Genomic DNA, 22,247 nt, shown 5'->3' with positions numbered 1-22,247 from the left:
ACTCGTACTGAAAAGAGCAGAACAAAGATTTGGATACTACGTCAATGAGACAGCAATCCAAAGACATCAGTCACAAAAAGAGATACACACATCGACATTCAGTCTTTCACAAAATTCAGACGTGTATACAGTCAGTCAAGTTCCTAATCGTACGGAGACTCTAAAAGTTGTAATTTAATTTAAAAGAAACTATTAAAGGTCTCCCATCAACACCAAATTCTCCAAAATAAAAATAAGCAAACACATGCAATATGACATTAAAAAAAACCGACGAGGTTCCTGACCTAGTTTAGTCATATGCATATGATAACATAAAGGTTTTGTTTTTTATCTTAATCCTCTCCCTTAAACTTCAACCATTTCACGAACAAAGGGTACAAGAAAGAACCAATTGAGAAATGTAGTAATCTCAATAACAATGAGCCAATCAGGAAAGGAAAACTAAAAATTGGAATTCAAAATTCATTCTGTTTATCATTACTTCTAGTCTGCAAATTTCGATTAGGAATTATCATATCAAGATTGAAAAACGGCATCAGTCACTATTAATGTTTAATTAAATTCCATTAAGGTACTTATTCGAATTGTGGTTGTTTACAAGAATATACTGTCTATATATTTGAATTTATAAGTGTTTAGTATATATCTAGTATGTGGTACATGTACGTCGTAGAGGTTAATATAAATTTTCACTACAAAACTCTAGCTTTTTATGAATGTACAATTTCAGTTCAAAGATTTGCAATATCCTACTAGCTCTTATTTGTCTTATATCCTTCCCCATTTTTCCTATCAAAAATATGTAGAGGTATACGTATAAGTATCAAAACCATCTTTCATGTGGTGATTCGTTAAATTCTATATAAAATTTTAACATACATATTTGAAATTACAGGAACGAGAAAATCTACAATAAGACTTAACAGCTAGTCTTTATCGGGATACCAAATAACGTTGCAGTATATTTGAACTCCAAAACGTAATGCAATGTACATATAAGATGAGTCTTCTGACACTCTAACTTTCCATGAATGTACAATTTCAGTTTATAGAATTGCTAACTCCTACGAGCTTTAATATGCTGTACATCCATCCCTGATTCGTTCTGTCACTTAAACTGAGTCTGTGCCCTACAAATTGTAAATTTTACTACTTTACATAAGTATGTCATACGACAGATAGTAATATTTGGAAAACAGTATGTTATCAAACATCTAAATAACATCGCTATTCTTTCAACCAGTAATTTTGTATGAACAATTCACACATTTATGTCCTTTTTATAAATGGCGCCATACAAAGCTAGAGAGCGAGTAATGTATATAGTAAACATAATCAGCCGTTTTTGATATGATCGTGTTCAGGTTGCAAAGTATAAATAGGATGCAATGATAAGGGGAACGCTGAAACGCTGGCTTGCTATATAAGAAATAAAAACAGAAAATATTTGTTTGATCTTGCTACCTGTACATTTCACTCTGTTTTTATATGAGTAAAGTACCATATGGATCAATACAGTGTAACAGGAGGAGGTCAGTGTCGACAACTCCCGGGACGTGTTGTGGCTAGTACTTCGTCCCGATTCGATCATCGTGAAACCTGACATCAGATTTTGGCTAAACAGAGACATACATAAATAGAACTCAAAAATTTATTTACAAATGTACAACAATCAAGAAAAAAAATAGAGGAATGAAATTTAAAAAAGAAATTGTATTTCAAAAGTTAAGTTAAAAAATGAATATAATTAAATAGTAATAGTTTGCAAATACAATCAAAAAGAAAAGTATATCAAGTCAAATGAAATCAAATAAGAATAGTAAATCAAAAAATAAGTTTATAAAGCAAATTCAATTGTATTTTTATACATTGCGTTGTGTAAAGAATTTACTGTGACAGAATTGCTGCGTATTAGTTAATCTTTTAACTTTTAATCTTTTAATCTGATTGATCGGTGCAGCAGATACAATGGGTAATCATTTTAAAACTGATTGACAGGTATCATTTACATGACTGTAACTATAGTTGTTCATTTAGCAATATCCGTAATGTCCACTAGGATTAATTAGGACTATCATGAGATAAAGTTTTCATATCTAACATTGACTTTCCTTTAGAAATAAAGTTATGTTTTGCGGTATAGATCTGTCGTCTGTGAAACCGATGTTTTGAATTAGTCATCCTATTGACATACGTTCATGTGTGGTCTTCATATTCGTGTTCGGATTTCCTTGAAATATTCGCGGTTGTTTTATTTTCGTGTTTCAACTCTGACCGCGAAAATAGCGAAAATAAAGCTGGCGCGAAAATTTCCCTGTTAACAGTAGTAAAACATATCTAAACAATGCAAAAATAGTTGCTGATAATTAACTGGAGTGGAATCAGTGTATTCCTGCAAGCTGTAGTCCAATTTAAACTTCATCTAAAGTGTAATAGAGAAGGGTGGCAATGATACACTACCGGCTCATATATACTTTTTTATATTTCAAACAAATACCGGCTCATATGTACACGTGGAGAGTATGCTTCTTTACATCGGAGTCACTCCTGATCAAGTTTCAAGGAAAACCTTATCAATTTCAAAGATGTGTTAAAATATGGTATTGAAAAAATATTGAAAACAATAATATTCAATAGATATATAAAGTGACTTGATTTTATTTTTATAGTTGAATTAGCAGAGCTACTTTATATTTAAGCAAACATTTAATTCAGAAAATACTTATTTGAAACATACTAATTTGAAACTTAGAAATGGAGACTACCCAATTTACATCCAATACAACAGTAATATTTGAAAATTATGTTAAAATATTTAAAACATACATCTTGGTTGGTCAAATTCATTTCTGCATTTCTATGTTTAAAAAATTAACGTAAGCCCTTTTAGCCGTTACCTAACATTGTTTAAAGATAAAATAAAACATTAAATATTTGATGGAAATTAGCATTTAGTACTTGAAAATTTATTTTTATATATTTTTCTAGCTGATGGAGGTTGGTCGTCATGGGCAAATTCAGGACCTTGTACAGGATCATGCGGAAATGTTTTCCAAAAAAGGATTCGTTTTTGTAATAATCCTCCACAAGCAAATTGTGGTGCAGACTGCAAAGGAAAAGATAATGATTTCATCTCCTGTTTACTATCTGCATGTCCGGGTAACCTGATTTTCCTGTATTTATTTCAGATAATGATATATATGTTAATGTAATTGTTTTTAAAGAATAATGTCCTTAAATAATACTAGGATATGTTACATTTTAGAATAATTGAAAGCTGACTATATAATGTATATACATCTTTGTTTGTAAACAAGTCTAAATTGAAAATAACGTTCAAACCTATGATTGCGTTGGATAAAAAAACCGCAATTTTTATACGTGTGCATGCAAAACAAATGTCTTGGTGGAGGGGTATAAATACAGCACTAACAACATTTTCCAAAAAGACCAAAAAAGTGAAAAAGTATATTTTAACAAAACGCATTTGACTAGCAGGTCGAACAACGGATGTTCTTAAACACTGCTGATTGCCATAGCGATTGCCAAATAAACGGATCACCAGATGTAACAAAATGGATCTTAATTATCAATTTAATACCAAACAGAAAACAATAAACCTGCGGAAAAGATATACATAAGAAGTTTTATTATTTTTGTTTAATGCAGATGATAATGTCGCTTGTGTGTTTCTCTCTATTAAGAGTTATTTCATTAGTCAAGAAAATATTCTGATTTCAAAACGTATAGAAATTTAAACTGATAACCAATTCAACACAACACCGAATCACCGCGATTGTATTCAAATGAAATTATTAAAAGTAATTACACACTTCCTCATTGAAATATTTCACTTACATTGTATTTTAAGTTAATGGAGGATGGACGTCATGGCTTTCCTTGGGAGCTTGTACCGTTTCATGTGGAACTGGACTACAAAGTAGGACCCGTTATTGCACTAATCCTGCACCAGCAAACAACGGATCTCATTGTCAAGGAGAAGAATATGATTACATCTCCTGTACATTATCTGCATGTCCAGGTGACTATTTTTTCCTATTATTTCCTATTTGATATATGAGTATTACTTTTAAACGTGAACAGTTATAATCATGAAAAGTATAATGTTTAACACTAAGTGTTACTCCATTGGTAAAAAAAAAAAAAATTCTAGAATGACTAAAAAATTATTATTGACCTTTGAAAATAAAGAAACACTGCGATTGTTAGCGGACGAAATTATTGAAAACAGGCGCATATTAGATCAAAATAAAATGTTGTATTTCTGTTAATAGTTGATGGAGGATGGTCCTCTTGGAATTCCCTGGGAGATTGTACCGTTACATGTGGAACTGGACAACAAAGAAGGAGACGTTATTGTGACAATCCATTACAAGCCAATGGTGGCGCTAGTTGTCATGGAGAAGAATATGACCTCCTTTCATGTGAACTTTCTGAATGTGCAGGTTACTACAAATAATATTCTTTTAAACTTAATTGTAAGACATTATATGTACTTAAATGTATAGGCATATCAATTAAAACATGTATTCCCGAAATAACAAAAGACGTTGGCAAATTGGCTAATTCATAAGATCAACTATAAAAAGAGGTTAAAAAGATACTGAATTGATATTGAGCGCCAATCTAAATTGAAACAAAATAAGGTATAAATAAAAGTTGTGTATGTGTCTGATAAACTGTATGAAAGGTAAGTACTAACTCTTCTTAAGGGCATTAGCTGTCAAATTCATGTTCAGCGATTTGACTCAAATTCTCATGTTTGATTTAAAACATACTAAAACGTATTTTAAAATTATACAACGTCTAAAATAAACAATTTACGATGCATGGACTTGATTATAGGTATCAGCATTTCATGTGTATTTTAGTCTAGACGCCATCTAATTGATCATCAGGGTGACCTTCGAAGACTGCCGACGGTCATATAGCGGGATATAAACATACATATAGATATAAATAGGTAGCGAACACGTGCTATTGGATTATTTTAGGTCTGTTTGGGTTCATATTATAGATTTAAAAATATGTTCATTATAGTGTTTACCTGTATAAAAATGAGTTTTGTGGATCGAATCAGTCAATCAAATGGTTAAACCTTGTTTCACTTTTAATGTTGACATTCTTTTCCCTTTAATAGCTGAACACGCCTAGTGTATGCGTAACCCATCTCTAGCTTAGGGTTAAATTGAGGTTCAGACGAATACGGATTCAATAAGGTCGATTTATTCACTTGCCAGTCAATTGTTCATCAGCGATGTTTCTTTGCTTATTTTGACAAAGTTGAACCAAACTGGCTGCTAAAAGCGAATTATAATTTCACTATATCACTTTCATTAATGATTGAACAAAACAAAATCATATTTTAATTTTTTTTATGTCTCATAGCTACTGCCCTTTTTATAAAAGACAATTAAAATATACAAAGGAAAATAACAGTCTATCAGACATTTTCTTATAGTTGGCTGATTCAATTATCTCTATAGAAGGCCTCGTATTTGAGAAGCAATTGACATTTACCGATACATTTTTTTTTTATATATTTATAACTTTCCTACCCTTAAATAATATATATGTTATAGATAATGCATATGTTAATATTTTTCTTGTCGTATAACACACCGAGGGGTGTCAGGATTGATCAAATGAAAGCACGACCGTAGGGAGGTCTTTCTTTGGGCAATCCTGATACCCCAAGGTTTTTTTATACGACAAGAAAAACCTTAAAATATGCATTATCTGACTTGTATACCGTAACAAAAATATTATTTTCTGCAAAGATTTGTAGGATTTGTATGAGTGGCCGTTCGTGTCATTGGCAGTATGAACATACCGTATGAAATTTTCAACGCGTTGGTTTTTACTTTCAACGCGTTGGTTTTTATTATCAACGCGTTGGTTTTTACTTTCAACGCGTTGGTTTTTACTTTCAATGCGTTGGTTTTTACTTTCAACGCGTTGGTTTTACTTTCAACGCGTTGGTTTTCACTTTCAACGCCTTGGTCTTCACTTTCAACGCGTTTGAATTCATACGGTATGAAAATTCCATACCGTAAGTTTTTCATTCCATACCGTAAGTTTTCCACTTATGTCTACCAATCAAAATCTTTTTAACAAAGTACAATCTAATTAACCGTTCGGACGGACTCCAAATTGTTGTTAAGTTTGGCGGGAAAATATATTCTCCGTTGTTGAAGATACTTACTGACTTACTACATGGCTACACGTATCGATTCAAGGAAATGGTGAATTATTGCAGCCGGATTAGCACTTCAAATACAATGGACGATGATACATCAGAAAATGTTCGAAGAAGGTACACATGTTTGATATATGTTTAGGGTTAATAAAAACTACATGATAAGTCCAAAGATATTTCTTGACAGTCTGAGTTCTCGTCAGAGCGTACATTCAAGCAGTACCCACTACAAAGAAAATTATTTAGGTGGAAAACTCCTTCAAAAGATATAATTTTCCTTACAAGCAATAACAAATGTTTTGTAGAAACTTTTATTCAACATTTTTTCCATAACCTACAACTCATATTATTATATATTGTCATAAGGTTACGAAACGTCTCAGTTACAAAACGACCTAGTTAGTTACGAATCGTCTATGTACGAAACGACCATGTTACGAAACGAGCTGCACCCATGAAAGTTACAACAATTGGGTTTCAAAGGAATAACGTTCAGATAGTTTGCTATCAGAGGTTCCTTGAAAAATTATATACAATTTATATATAGTAAAGTATTTACACTAAATTTACAGTATTATGAGAAAGTGTGCATGGTTATTGGAACCCGGGAATGAGGGGGTTAAAAATCGGGGGTTAGAGCAGAGGGAATCAGAAGTTAGGGACAGGAACTGGGAGAAAAGATGACTAAAAATATAGTTAATTTATACTTGACAAATAAAATGAAATAACAGGGGAACGGAATTCTGAAAATTTAATGTTTGGGAAGGAAAGTTGGAATTCAGAGGAAAGGAATCAATGACTCCCCATGTCTACCAAGCTGCAGACATGAAGTGTTTTTATACGAAAATTTTAATAACATACACAATTTCTACTCAGCTACAAGCTCAGTGGTTATATTTAGGACACAAGAGGCTTCGCGAAATTTCTTGAACTCTCTTGACTTGAAATAATAATGAAATCACTAAAGTTAATATGCAACGAAATACCTACGACGGTGTAGTTTGAATTTCAACTTGTTATACAAAAATATTTTGCAGATTACAGTTGTTGTGTCGAGATATTGAAAGAGCCAGTGGTGGACTGATACATACATGGAGCACAAAAAAAATACTAGATATAACTGAAGAAGTACACATGCTTTGCTTTTTCTATGTTTTTATTCCACGATTAAATGAAAGCCAAGTTATGTTTAACTATCAGTACAACAATCACCCACTATCAACTGAAAATCACAAAACACCAAGTCAGCTATTCATAACAGGTGTTCTGACTAAGTTCAATTCAGGAAAAAGACCAATAAAAGCTTGTGAAAACTTTTCGAAAATGCTGGAAATCATGACGAATTTCAGAATTCTTTACCTCCAGAAGACTAAGGTGTTAGCGATTTGGATGATGAGGATGTAGCCATTAATAGTGAAGATGAAGACATACAGACAATTCCTCAAAGGACACCTGAAAACCATCTTCTTTCAAGATTGGATGCAGGAATCAACCCACTAGAAAACGTTAGCAGTGTGGAATATGGGCTTAAACTATTTAGGAAAGCATTAAGCATTATTACCACAGAAGAAAATTAAACTTTATATGTAGTCACTTAAATTGAGAGATTAACATTGTTTATAGATTGTTCAGTTTAATGTCTGTTATTTTTCTTTCTTTGCTAGAATAATGAGGTCACAAACACTGCAATGTCTTATCTTCATATGATAACAAAACCTTGCTATGACTGTGCTAATAAAACATTGTAAATAGCATGTACAAGTACATAATGTCTTTATTAATTATCATAAAAGTTTAAAACATCCAAAATAATTAAATCTAACAGACCTCAATAATTCTTTTCTCGATTTAATAAGTGTACATGTTGATTTTAACTTTTGAAGGCCATAATTGTATATTGTTTGGGTTACAATAACAACACAAGATGATGACACTGACATGACTGACAGTGTAAGTAGAGCTGTATCTAAAAACTTAATATTCTATAAAAATATTCAATTAAAACTCGCCTGACCAATTAGACAAGCCCCTTTGATACAAGTTACAACACCGCATCAATAAAATAATAACAGGGACGTGTATAAATATAAATAAAAGTGTTTTGACTTAAATTTTGATTATCAAAAATCTTTTACCGGACCTTACCCAGACAAGAAATCATCGTCATCTTAATTTTCGACAACAGTTGCTTCTGTATTCAATCTTTGTGCCCTGTTTATTAACATTTGCAGACGGGCTGCGGACGATTCAGCCATATTTATACTTTACCGCCAATCTCAAGAAAAATCCGGAGGCTGTCCGAATAGTTAGAGAGATACACTAATGACGACAGGATATTTTTAGAAAATACTTTGTAACAAACATTTTGATTGTTGACAAAAGTGCAAAACTTACGGTATGGAATTGAAAACCAACGCGTTGGTTTTTCATACCGTATGAATTACGAATCAACGCGTTGAAAGTAAAACCAACGCGTTGAGAGTAAAAACCAACGCGTTGAAAGTAAAACCAACGCGTTGAAAGTAAAAACCAACGCGTTGACAAATTCATACGGTATGTACATACCGCCAATGACACGAACGGCCATTCATATATTTGCATCCTATTTTACCGACCACACTAAAGTGGTATATTCTTTTCTGATGCGTTCAGGTTTTAATACGCCCTACGGCTCATTTTTAATGTGAAATAAAACTCAATAATTAATCTAGATATGAACGTTAGCAATCATTATTCAGATTCAATAGAAATATAATTGTAGCTGCATGAAGCAAGGCGCAAATGAATTGTTACGATGTATGAAAAATACAAGTCACTTTGTAAGTAATTTACTGTATCAACTTAGTTTATGAAAGGAGGAAGCTATTTATTTTCATTTTTCCTGACATTTTCATCGCGGAAAAGCAGATGATTTTTTTCAACAATTTTTAACGAACTGCTCAGAGTAATTGTTTTCTTCACTTTTGAATGGCAATACAAATTTTTTTGAACAGAGAACTTAGTCAGAATTAAATAGTATACCCCCCCCCCCCCACCCCCTACCCCCCAACCCAACCCTATCATAAAGTAAGTGGCTGTTATTCTATAGAAATTAGCAATATTTGGTCAATTGATAATTTGATAGAGTAAAATATATACAAAGATGTAAAAGGTTAAGAACTAACACGAATAGAGCACGAAATCGTTATACATGTAAATATAAAACAAAAAAATATCCATAGGTCAAAGTATGATTTCCAATACTATGTGAATTAATAAGATTATCAAAATCCTACACACGAATGTGTTAATTCTGGCTTGTTTTAAAATTGTGATGAAAAGTTTTGCATTATTAAATTCATCTCAAGTAATGTCCCTTTATTGTAGCGATAAATTACCAAAATCTCATTATTTGTTTCGAAAATTAAAATGTGCGATTTTTTGTATTTCAGTCTTAATAAATGGAGGACATGATTGTTTCTGCCTTAATCAACAACACACTTTAACTATCAAACGAATCAAATGTTTAAGTAAATTATAGTTTGCAATTTTAATCAAGGAAAGTAAAAGGTCATTATTTTATGCCTTGAAGCAAATTTCGTTGAAACTTGGTATCGTCCGGGTTGATTCTTCAAGAGAAAATAACTCCATATAGGTATATAATGTATAAAAAATTCATCTAATTTTTTTTCGATTATTCGTTACTAGTAATAATATATATATTTTTTCATATAGAGTCGAAAAGTTTACTGTAACATGTGATAATTAAAATTGGCAAAACGGCATTTTGATAGGAATCAATGTAACATAATGATATACCTTTCAGTGTTTCCAAATTTAATTACTTCCATATTTTTGCACCAAATATACCCTTTAAGTACCTTACTAACCGTTTATGTGTTTCCCTCGTACATATTATCTACCTAAAAATGCTTCGTAAATGACATTTTCCCGACCTACCACAACTAAAATGTGGGTCAGGAATCTGAGCAGGTGTATGATCTCCTGTTACTTTACCCTAGCCGCAGTTGAAGATTCTATCATATATCAATATGAACTCGAAAAAAGCAAATGCAGTTCCAAAAGAGGTATTCTATGACCCAAAACGATTCAATAGAAACAAGAGGCTCAATATAGCTGATATCGCTCACCTGGAACAAAACTATTCATTTTAAATATTAATATCAGTTATTAATGTTTACCGGTAATTCTTGTCTACATGTTTATTGATGCTGTCTTCGTCTTTTATACTTTTCACGAAAATGTACGAAAAAGGAGAAAAGATACAATTAAAAGGTTATAAATCTTACGAAGAATAAATTGACGATTGCAATCGAGGCATCGGATTTAATTTCCCCATTCTGACCGGATTTGGCTGCATACTTGTACATCCCGCACAGCCAAACGGACGCACCACTTTGGCAAGGGTTTTACTGCCGGTTGGAAGAAGACCTGTATTGAACATATTTCGATTCACCCTTGGGGGAAGGTTAATACTAAGATATGTTATAAATACTAGGATATGTTGATTGTGGAATCTGACGTTTTGTTCATGACTTTATTACCCTTTTTCTATAGGAATGTAGGAAGAGAGATAATATTCATTCCCCTTGCTTATACGTTACATCTTTAATCACTGAATTATAATCAAACTAGTGTAAAAAAAAAAGGATATTTATTATTAATCAGTAAAATTGAGAATGAAATGGGGAATGTGTCAAAGAGACAACAACCCGACCATAGAGCAGACAACAGCCGAAGGCCACCAGTAGCTATATGTGGAACTAGTAAACAGATTAGTTTAAATAGAAGGATAGTGAGAAATTTGTTCATGAGACAGCGAATCAGAGACAAAATATAAAACAATCAACACGGGATAAGAATCATTAGTAATGGAGAAATGAGTTATACATTTATGTATGTCAAGCAGACAACATCCTAAGACCACAAAAACCAAATGACATGTAGAAATCAATATACTGTCTTCATCAATAGACAAGTGTCTTTTCAATATGTTATTTTTTATCTTGTCTTGAGGTCTAGAAAAGTTCTTAATAGTTGTAAGAAAGAGTAGCAACACTCTCCCACTAACCAAATTTCCTAAATGACAAATGCAGCAAGACATATCAAAATACAACCACTGGCGAGGTTTCTGATATGAGACAGAAACATTTATAGTATCTCCGTTTAAACTAGTTTTTAAAATCTTAATTCCCCCCCATTATTGTCTCTCGATTAGTGATCCAGAATATCAAAGTACACGTTAGCACACAATACTTTGGCATATACCCGTTTAATTGATAAAACAATTACAACTGTCAAGTAAAACAACAATAAACTTAACCGTATGAAATTCCCACAGTTACTTAAATCATCCGCAACGGACTTCAACTGTAAGTATACAAAAATGCAGGTAAACAGAAGTTGTGTGTGAACAGTGTATATATCATACATCAATGTAGCAATCTTGTGTAATGTCGTGAATAATTAAACTTGTTTTATAGAATAAAAATACACGACAAAATAATTAAACAGCATCTGTATAATTACCTGAATACATCTGCTATTAGAAAGATTTAAAAAATACATGTAAAAAAGATAATTCCTCAACTAGTTTGCCTGATAAATGATATTACCGTCAGCAAATGGGGGTTTAACATGCCTTTTTTAAATTCCTGCAGAAGGAATCATACTCGGTATTGGTTTTGCTCATTGCTGAAGGCCTTACGGTGATATATAGTTGTTTACGTCTATGTCATTTGGGCTCTTGTGGAGAGTTGTCTCATTGCCAATCTTACCACATCTTCTTATTTTAATATTTCACAATACATTCTGTATTTGTGATACACATTACAAAAAGTTTACCAATTGATAACCATGATAACAATAAATCTGCTGTGAAAAATTTTTTGTAATGAAAATATAACCTACATTGATATCGTTCTTTTAAAAACGCTAAAACCACACCAATTCAAAAATGTATGAGAAGGAGGCAGATATGCATCAGCATTAAGGAAGGAACAATTTACAATAATTAAGAAAACTCGTTCTGTTGTGCGTTTGTTTTTTCTACATTGGCTAGAGGTATAGGGCGAGGGTTGAGATCTCAAAAAACATGTTTAACCCCGCCGCATTTTTGCGCCTGTCCCAAGTCAGGAGCCTCTGGCCTTTGTTAGTCTTGTATCATTTTTAATTTTAGTTTCATGTGTATAATTTGGAGTTTAGTATGACGTCCATTATCACTGAACTAGTATACATATATGTTTAGGGGCCAGCTGAAGGACGCCTTCGGGTGCGGGAGTTTCTCGCTGCATTGAAGACCCATTGGTGGCCTTCGGCTGTTGTCTGCTCTATGGTCGGGTTGTTGTCTCCTTGACACATTCCCCATTTCCATTCTCAATTTTATTATCGTCATGCATTTTCGCATAAAGATCTAGATTACCACGAGCTGTTCTTATTATACAAACTTGTTCAGATGTGTAATATATATATGTGTGTGTGTGTGTGTGTGTGTGTGTGTGTGTGTGTGTGTGTGTGTGTGTGTGTGTGTGTGTGTGTGTGTGTGTGTGTGGGTGGTTTTTTTTTATGGTGTGTGTGTGTGTGTGTGTGTGTGTGTGATTTGCGCAATTTAAACAAATGAATTGAGAATGATCAGTTTAATTTTACTAATGTAGAATATATTATTCTTCTAAATTTTAAATTTTAAATTGTAAAGCTGCTCAGATTCCTGGCTTTTATCTGACTTGAGTCAGGTCGCGTTATGTTCAGATAGGTAACTAAGTGTCGTTTAGGAATATAATATGGGCAAGTAGTACATAAACGGTTAAATAATAACATTATGGATATTTTTGGCGCAACATTTTGAAGAAAATCATTTAGGAAACATTAAGAAAAATAATTGTAGCGTGTCATTAGTTTACATAGGTACAAAAAACGATATTTTGCATATATCCCTTGACACAGCCTTAACCTGTGAAAACCATTTAACTGTATATCAATAAATGTGTATGAACAGTCAAAGTCATCATCAAGACTGGAAAATAAATCAAACAACTTTTACAATATGCACTATTTATGAGAAAGAAAATATATTGTAGAATATTGATTATTACTCAAATATAAGCTTTTTAAAATTGAAAGGGCATACAAATAAGAAATGCATGTCTTTGATAAACAATTTAAAAACAATTGCTCAATATCAAATCAATATCTTTATAACATATGTTTGGTAGGTCAACTAACTTACCCGATCGGCCAATTTTTAATCATACTTCAGAAATTGGTAGTTTCGGCTAAATTGAGTTTCTGTTATCTAATACATGCTAACTCTGCTTTGATTATTACTCTTAACGGCTTTGTCGCTAAATATCTTTTAATGTTGAATAATAATACACATTATTTGTGTAATAATATATAATACTACTTTAAATCTTATTGATCAGCACGCTTAAGTAAATTACAACCAATATATTTATGTTTACAGAACCAGAGCAACAGCAATCAGGAAATATACCAATAACAGTGGGAACAGTTTGTGGTGTCTTAGTCATTGTAGTAGTAATGACAGTTGTGGTTATATATGCGAAAAGGTATTGTTAGTTATTGAATCTTCAAGTTCGACACGTTGGAAGCTTTCTGTTTTCTTTTTGTAGCGTTATTTCCTCCCACGATACGGCTTATGCCTATATAGTTTATCATTTCGTCGTTTTTATACTTCGTTTTCCAAAAAGAACACACAGACAAGTATTACCAAAACAATCCACAAATATCATGCATAACGGCGGTTATATGTGCTCATTTCGCTGATAGGACAAAACGTGTCCACGAGATGTACATGTATGCTCCTTCGGATTTTTCAAGTTGTAACTTGTTTCTTTTCTGTAATTCGGAGGCTAAAAGTCTTTTAATCCCATTACAAAGCTGATTGAGACAAACTCATAATCTTTACAATGGTAACGCACACGGACAATAAAATAAAATTAAAATAACAAACTACGCAAACCCTTTCAAGAAATATAGTAATATATTATATATATATAAGTGATTTATGAATATCTTTCTGTAATCCCGAAGGAAATGGTACAACTCAAAGAAGGCGCCGGATTATGAAATAACTGATATAACGAGAGGTTAGTTTCTAGATTTTTAGATTAATTATGTAAAAACAAATACATGCATCAAAACACTTGGCAAAAAGCAGAAAAGTCTATTACGTTAAACAACAATTGAAATGGAAGTAACAGAGGACGAAATCGTCATTGCAGTAGAAAATCATTTATTGAAAAAAAAAGTGAAAACAAATTTCGATGTACTATTTTAACCAGCAGTAGAAATTACAAAATCATTGTCAAACCAAAATGTTGTCAAAGAAAACTACATCATTAGTGTACATAAAATAAATGTAAAATTCTTTGATAACTACGACTCCTATTCAGTGATTACGTCTGTGTGCAGTTTATAAAATCAAACACAGAAAACCTTTTATATTATCTAAACACACTTTGATATCTAGTAGTTTCACATCAGTTTGATAAGTTATCATGGCAGTTCATTGGTTGATGTCGGCTGTCTCATTCGTTTCTTGAAATTCCATACTATTAATATATTGTTCGGGGCTTTATTAATCTCCATATTTTTGCAAATTTGTCTCTTACCATCGACATATTATATTTGTCCTTGCGCGGTTCTTTGTGAAATGGGAGCAAACGTGGCCTATTCCATCTTATGGAAATATCACACTGAGACCGCGGACTGAGAACCTTTCAATTCGTTATTGTATGACTTCATTACCTCACACTGATCACAATGATTGTCTCTAAATACATGACAAGTATATTGTTGGATGTTCCAATGCAATCTATGTTCTTAGAATCATAATATCAGGGGATCGCTGTTGGGTTTTTGGGGGTTTGGATTACATTTTTCTGAATCCACATTCAAGCAGAAACGAAAATAATGCGAAGTAAAGCAAATATCAAGTTTGATTCAAACTCCCTAGATAGTAGTAAATGAAACACTCTCAAAAAAAAATTTATCTATAGAAAATTTAATTAAAGAATACTTGATAAATTTTCAGTTAAAGCTCACATCTATGGAGAAATACATGTCAATCATACATACCATAATGATCAACAGAGCGCTGAAATAGAGGTTACTGCTGCAGAAAATGTAAGTGATTTTTTTATCGCTTTTTATTGAAATGAAATAATTTCAATTAAAAGCAGATCTCTACAAGGTAAATCAGACATGTTGTTATAAAAAAAGTTTGAAAAAAATACCGAAATCCAAGGCAAATAAAAAAGGGGAAGTTCCATAAAAACTGACGAAATCAAACGTTAAATTGACGGAGCAAGTCACTCGTCCAAAACCCTTAATAAAAAAAACCCTTTCAAATGAAAAATTTGTTATTACGTACTAACTTTTAATTAAAGTTGGCACAAAAAGACAAAAGATGCAGAACTTGATACTGCGTACGCAATCTATATAAAATCTACTACGATAATGTGATTTTTTCCAATTCTACCAATGAATATGTTTAAAATTACTAATGATTACATGGACAATTAAGTTTGAATTTTTAATTTTTCAAAAAAGACAACTTAATTGGCTGCTTTATAGTATGCACCTAGTTAGTGAACAAGTCATTTATTTTAAATGTAGGTGATTCATTCTGACAACAAAAGCATATTGATAGTGAGATGACGAGTTGAACATTTAACCCTTACCCTAACACTACACCTGTACACACATCTCTCTCCTAGCGTGCAGTTTGACAGTATCCGCACAGCAAGATCTCCCTAGTTTACTCTTTCGACAATTCATATTATTAATACAAGCATTACTTACTTGCAGGCGCTGAATTCAAAAAGAGAGGCGAAAGATACCAAAGGGGCATTCAAACTCATAAGTCGAAAATAAACTGACAACGCTATCACCAAAAAAGAAAAAGACCAACAGACAAACAACAGTACACAAAACAAAACATAGAAAACTATAGACAGAGCAGACCGACCCGGAAAAGTAAGCAGTGATAAGTCTAATTCGGTAGTTCACATTCGGGGATAAGGGGTTGGGATTGTAGTTTCGACTATTGGAAAATATCTGTCGTCATCTGTGAATGCAGATGCGTTCACAGATGCGTTCAACAAAGTCACCAAATGTTGAATTATTTAGTGAGAGATAATCATCTACATAGCGGAAAGTGAAGTTAAAGGATACTGCTATCGTCTTTTATTTCTTTCTAAGAAGTTCTTGTATGAAGTCAGCCTCATATGAATAAAGGGACAAGTTGACAAGAAGAGGAGCATAGTTGGTTCCCATGGGAATGCCGATTGTTTGCTGAAACCACGTCCTCCAAACGTAACAAATATGTTGTCAATCAAGAAATCAAGCATCTAGATACTGTCAGTTTCAGAGAGTGATTGTGTACAAAGTGAGATGTGTCCCTCCCTAAGACAAGATATTTACTTTTTTTTTTACCTTTTTGGATTATAGCTCTTCATCTCTTTAATAAGCTTTGGATTTTCAAATATTTTGGCCTCGAGCATCACTGATGAGACATTTATTGTCGAAATGCGCATCTGGTGCAGAAAAAAATGGTACCGTTAATGTTATTGTATCTACGTTGGCCATTCTTTTTTATGAAACAATGCAGGACCAACACTTTCAATTTGTCTTTTAGTTTGGAATGAGGAATTCTTGTGTAAAGTGTAGAAAGGTCAAATGTTTTAATATTATTGCAAGATGAAAGAATCTTCTATTGTATGTACTCTAAAAGATCTTTGGAATTTTTAAGTATCCACATCTAATTCACGCCACTCTAGAATAGGTAGTTTCACAATTACTTTGAAGCGCGGTTTTGATTGCTGATACAAGTGATGTTAATAAGTTAGAAAGAAGTTTCGTGGAGCAATTGGAGGACCAAGCAATATAACGTTGTTTGTAAGGACACTTGTGTAGTTTAATACTGATTTACATCAACGACCTCACAGCCTTAATCCATTCGGAATGAGTATCTACGTCTTCTTTCTCGTGTTCAACCTATTGCCTGGCATAATCCCCGACTGAAATCATCGGTATTTTGAAGTTGTGTTTCCAATTGGTGATATTTCGGACTTCTGGATGATACATTTCGGAGAGAAGTGTTATTTACAATGTTTAGGTCACCAGTAATGACGTGGCCAGTCAGATTTCTAAGAAGTTCTTGTATGAAGTCAGCCTCATATGAATAAAGGGACAAGTTGACAAGAAGAGGAGCATAGTTGGTTCCCATGGGAATGCCGATTGTTTGCTGAAACCACGTCCTCCAAACGTAACAAATATGTTGTCAATCAAGAAATCAAGCATCTTGATACTGTCAGTTTCAGAGAGTGATTTTGTACAAAGTGAGATGTGTCCCTCCCTAAGACAAGATACTTACTTTTTTTTACCTTTTTGGATTATAGCTCTTCATCTCTTTAATAAGCTTTGGATTTTCAAATATTTTGGCCTCGAGCATCACTGATGGGACATTTATTGTCGAAATGCGCATCTGGTGCAGAATAAAATGGTACCGTTAATGTTATTGTATCTACGTTGGCCATTCTTTTTTATAAAACAAAGCAGGACCAACACTTTCAATTTGTCTTTTAGTTTGGAATGAGGAATTCTTGTGTAAAATGTAGAAAGGTCAAATGTTTTAATATTATTGCAAGATGAAAGAATCTTCTATTGTATGTACTCTAAAAGATCTTTGGAATTTTTAAGTATCCACATCTAATTCACGCCACTCTAGAATAGGTAGTTTCACAATTACTTTGAAGCGCGGTTTTGATTGCTGATACAAGTGATGTTAATAAGTTAGAAAGAAGTTTCGTGGAGCAATTGGAGGACCAAGCAATATAACGTTGTTTGTAAGGACACTTGTGTAGTTTAATAATGATTTACATCAACGACCTCACAGCCTTAATCCATTCGGAATGAGTATCTACGTCTTCTTTCTCGTGTTCAACCCATTGCCTGGCATAATCCCCGACTGAAATCATCGGTATTTTGAAGTTGTGTTTCCAATTGGTGATATTTCGGACTTCTGGATAACACATTTCGGAGAGAAGTGTTATTTACAATGTTTAGGTCACCAGTAATGACGTGGCCATTCAGATTATATATGAATGTGGAAATTGCACACGTGCGATTCTGCAATATGTGTTTGTAATTGAAAATTTTAGTTGCAATTGGTTTGGTATAGGTATAAGAAATGAGAGATACAGACTGATCTTTAAAATAGGGAGGTGTATTCCAATGAAAATGTATCTCTCAAGAAAACGACTATCTGTCACTATCTAAGTACGATATTTGTGTTAATGTAAGTTATCTTTTAGCCTAAGCTTTTATTAGAATGGTTGTTCAGATCATACATGAATGTTCTAGAACATTACCGTTTGTGTTTGAAAACCAAAGATATACAGTTAAGTACAGTCCATCAATTAGCACTGAAACGTTATAACTTCATTACTCCCACTCTTTTTTTTATCAGTTCAAAATTTTGTAAACCCTCCAAGATTTTATCTAAATGATGGCATGAGTCATTCCAAAAACTCTGAATTACAGTTTTGTTTGTAACTCTTACGATTACTTTATCGACTATGAGGCGGCTCTTTTACCTTATGCCATCCCCAAGCTAGCAGTGATTTTCAATCGTCATTATTCAAATTAAACATTTGATTGTAATACTATATGTCTCTCTTTTTGTTTGCTTTGAGCACAATATAATCGGTGTCAACATGTTTATTTTCAAATGAATTCTATCATGTCTCATAATATGCTCAAATGATATGTTTGTATAGGTACACAAATCATTGGTCTACTTTTATGATGCTCGAGTACCAAGTGCAACTGGCGTTCGTTGTTTAAGTAACATGTGTTTACAATGTTAAACTGAAGGTCTGAATAGCCCAGAATTGTGCATAGATAATAATTAATCATGCATATAAGTCGTTGAAACGCAAGATATTTTCTCCAGCAAATCGGAAACAATAAATTCTTCTGAGTGATGGAGTGCGATTGTATGTTAATATTGGTACAATTAAGATCTTTTAGCCCTATTGTTCAATCAAGTTCTAATTGAATATTAGGTTGGTAAACAGTTAGTATGATTAATTCATTTGACGAAGTCCATTTATTCAAAACACTTTTACACAAATACTGTTTTAATGAATTTTTGGGTGAATTTAACAAATCTAAATATTCTTATCTTAATCTCTTGCAGATCATGAAAAGCAAATGGTGCAAGAGTGTGGAGTTATATACCAATGATCAAAAGCCTTCAACATCATCGCACAACGGAAGAAAAACTTCTTGCCATCTGATGAATCGTTTCAACGACGATATGAAGGCGCTACTACTTAAATGTAAATTTGACTAAGACTACACTGGTGCTATTCTAACCATCTCTAAAATCTAAATGTGTGATTCTGTAGAGATTTTATTTATTAAAAAATATTTTGATAATATGATTTAGTAGGATTTTAAAAACACGTGTTCGCAACTTGTCGTCCATTTCTTAATTTCACTATGATTCACGTAAACTGGTGTCATATAAAGATTGTTGTATGACATGATTCTGTCTAATGTCGAAAAACGTTGAATTGAGTGACACGGAATTCAAAATAGCATTACCCTAAGGTCTTTTGGATTTTAGAACGTTCCCAAAAATAATTACGAGAAAAAATAAACGTAAGTCATGATAGTGGAATTACCAAGCCAGCGAACTTTCAACTTTAATGGACCACCCTACCTGTAAGCTAAATTGTGATTTTTCGTTTCGAGAAATGTTTAAACTTTAATTTTTGCCTGGTCGTCGAATAAAAAAATGGTGCTATTTTTTTTTTTTAAATTGAGGTTTAAGTTCAGTAATTGAGTTTTTCTTATGGCTTTCAATTGATATTTTTAACATTACACTTACATTTAAAGATATATTTCTGAATTTTACGTAGTTTCTTAAAAATGAATTGAAGTTAATTTTGTTTCTGTTTAATTATATACCGATTGCCAGCGGCTAATATTTTACTAGGTAACTGAATAAAATGGTTTGAATGTAGTTCTGATAGGTTAGCGTTTTTTGTTTTTTTTTTTGTTATGACTATCGAGATTGTATGAGTAATAATTTTGACATCAGCTGTCTACTGTGGACCCCTCAGAAAGAATTGCTGTAAGGGTCCTTTAACATGCAAAGTGCATAAAAGTTTCAGAATTCCGGGCCACTCGTTGTCCATCTATGGGTTTAAACATTCGCATAGTCAAAGCAGAGTCCATCCTCCATGAGTTCTAGTGTAATATATTAATTATATACCGGTTGTCAGCGGCAAATATGACTATCGAGATTGTATGAGTAATAATTTTGACATTAGCTGTCTTCTGTGGACCCTTCAGAAAGAATTGCTGTAAGGGTCCTTTAACATGCAAAGTGCATAACAGTTTTAGAATTCCGGGCCACTCATTGTCCATATATGGTTTTAAACATTCGCATAGTCAAAGCTCCATGAGTTCTAGTGTAATATATTTGTGCGAAATAATTTTCCCAATATATCTGATATTACATATGTTGATGAAACATCGTTTTCATCGTCGTCTTCTTCAGAAATTGCTTGGTGAGTAAGATGTTTCCTACACACGATCAAATACTTGTACAAGCCAAATTCTGTTTGTAGCTTACACAACTTTAATTCATGCTCTTTACCCTGGCATGTTAAAATGATGTCTTAAAGGAAATCTAACGACATAGGTCCCTCGAAGAAAACCTGTGTGTGTTCTCGATTCTTCAAACACATGTGTGGTCTTTAAAGACAGTAAAGAAAACCTAAATACCTTCAGTGCTTTTGGATGAACAAGCAATGAACTATGACTGTCAAGGAACGCCTTCCATACGTTTGGTTTCAATACTTTTTATACAGTTTTTGTCTCTGAATCAATTTAATAATGCTTTAAATAAAGGAACCACGAGAGCCTTAAACGGGAATGGTTACTCCTGTAACACCATTATTACACTGTTCGCAAATAAGAATCTGTTTCATTCAAGTAAGAGGTTTCGCTAGCTTTAAAACCAGGTTTAATCCGCCATTTTCTACATAAGAAAATGCCTGTACCAAGTCAGGAATATGACAGTTGTTATCCATTCGTTTGATGTGTTTTAGCTTTTGATTTTGCCATTTGATTAGGGACTTTCCGTTTTGAATTTTCCTCGGAGTTCAGTATTTTTGTGATTTTACTTTTTATTGTATTTCGAGCATAAATTCCAAAGACAACAAAAAAGTCATATAGCCCAGCTGAAGTTAATAACTTACCCACTGTTGGTATATAAAAGATGAAAGCCCATGCCATCCTCATATTCTTATAACATGGGAGTATAAAACATCTGTCATAGACTATTTGTCTTGTTGGGCAACATCATACGATTGGTGGTCAAACGTTTGTTCTGCATTTTAGGCTGTAGTTATGCCGGTCCATTAAAGTCGCAAAATAAGCACCGTTTTCTTGATAAAAGAAACGTTACATGCGTTATAGGTCTAAATATCACAGTGATTAGGGGACAGGACACTTTGCCCTTCCTTTTTTTTCCGAAATCCGTTATTTTTTGGTTTTCTTTTAATTTCAACTATTTTCGTGTTTTTTCTGTGTAATAACATTAACGGTCCCAATTTTTCTGCACCAGATGCGCATTTCGACAATAAATGTCTGTTCAGTGATGCTCGAAGCCAAAATATTTTAAAATCCAAATCTTATTCAAAAAATGAAGAGCTCACATAAATATAATAGAAACAACATTTGATTACTATTTTCTACCAATTGCTAATTTACTATCTACAGCGCTATCTATCTATATATATGCATGTATATACAACAGTCTTTGTTGTAATTACTTTACCTTCGACGTATGCTTTTGTTTGTTTTGAAATATAAATAGATCATGATTATCTTAAATAAGTTCCCCAAGGGTGACTGGGGAGTAGAAATATGGTCACTTGGTCTCCTTCCGACCGGCAGTAAAACCCTTGCCAAATTGGGTGTCCGT

At 32.9% G+C, this 22,247-nt stretch overlaps 1 protein-coding gene across 1 annotated transcript in view; it reads left to right on the top strand.

Moving 5' to 3' along the window:
• Positions 1–22,247, top strand: part of LOC127706689 (hemicentin-1-like) — a 78,693-nt gene that overhangs the window by 55,541 nt on the left and 905 nt on the right. The window contains exons 5-10 of the mRNA XM_052211348.1: positions 2,989–3,159; positions 3,872–4,042; positions 4,296–4,466; positions 13,683–13,788; positions 14,273–14,328; positions 15,276–15,367. Of these exons, the coding sequence (XP_052067308.1) occupies positions 2,989–3,159; positions 3,872–4,042; positions 4,296–4,466; positions 13,683–13,788; positions 14,273–14,328; positions 15,276–15,367 (767 nt within the window). The remainder of the gene's footprint in view (positions 1–2,988; positions 3,160–3,871; positions 4,043–4,295; positions 4,467–13,682; positions 13,789–14,272; positions 14,329–15,275; positions 15,368–22,247) is intronic.

The sequence above is a fragment of the Mytilus californianus genome, unplaced genomic scaffold (assembly GCF_021869535.1).
Source record: "Mytilus californianus isolate M0D057914Y unplaced genomic scaffold, xbMytCali1.0.p SCAF_6, whole genome shotgun sequence".
In the NCBI taxonomy this organism is placed as follows: domain Eukaryota; kingdom Metazoa; phylum Mollusca; class Bivalvia; order Mytilida; family Mytilidae; genus Mytilus; species Mytilus californianus.
This window is presented reverse-complemented; position numbering and strand designations above follow the sequence as displayed.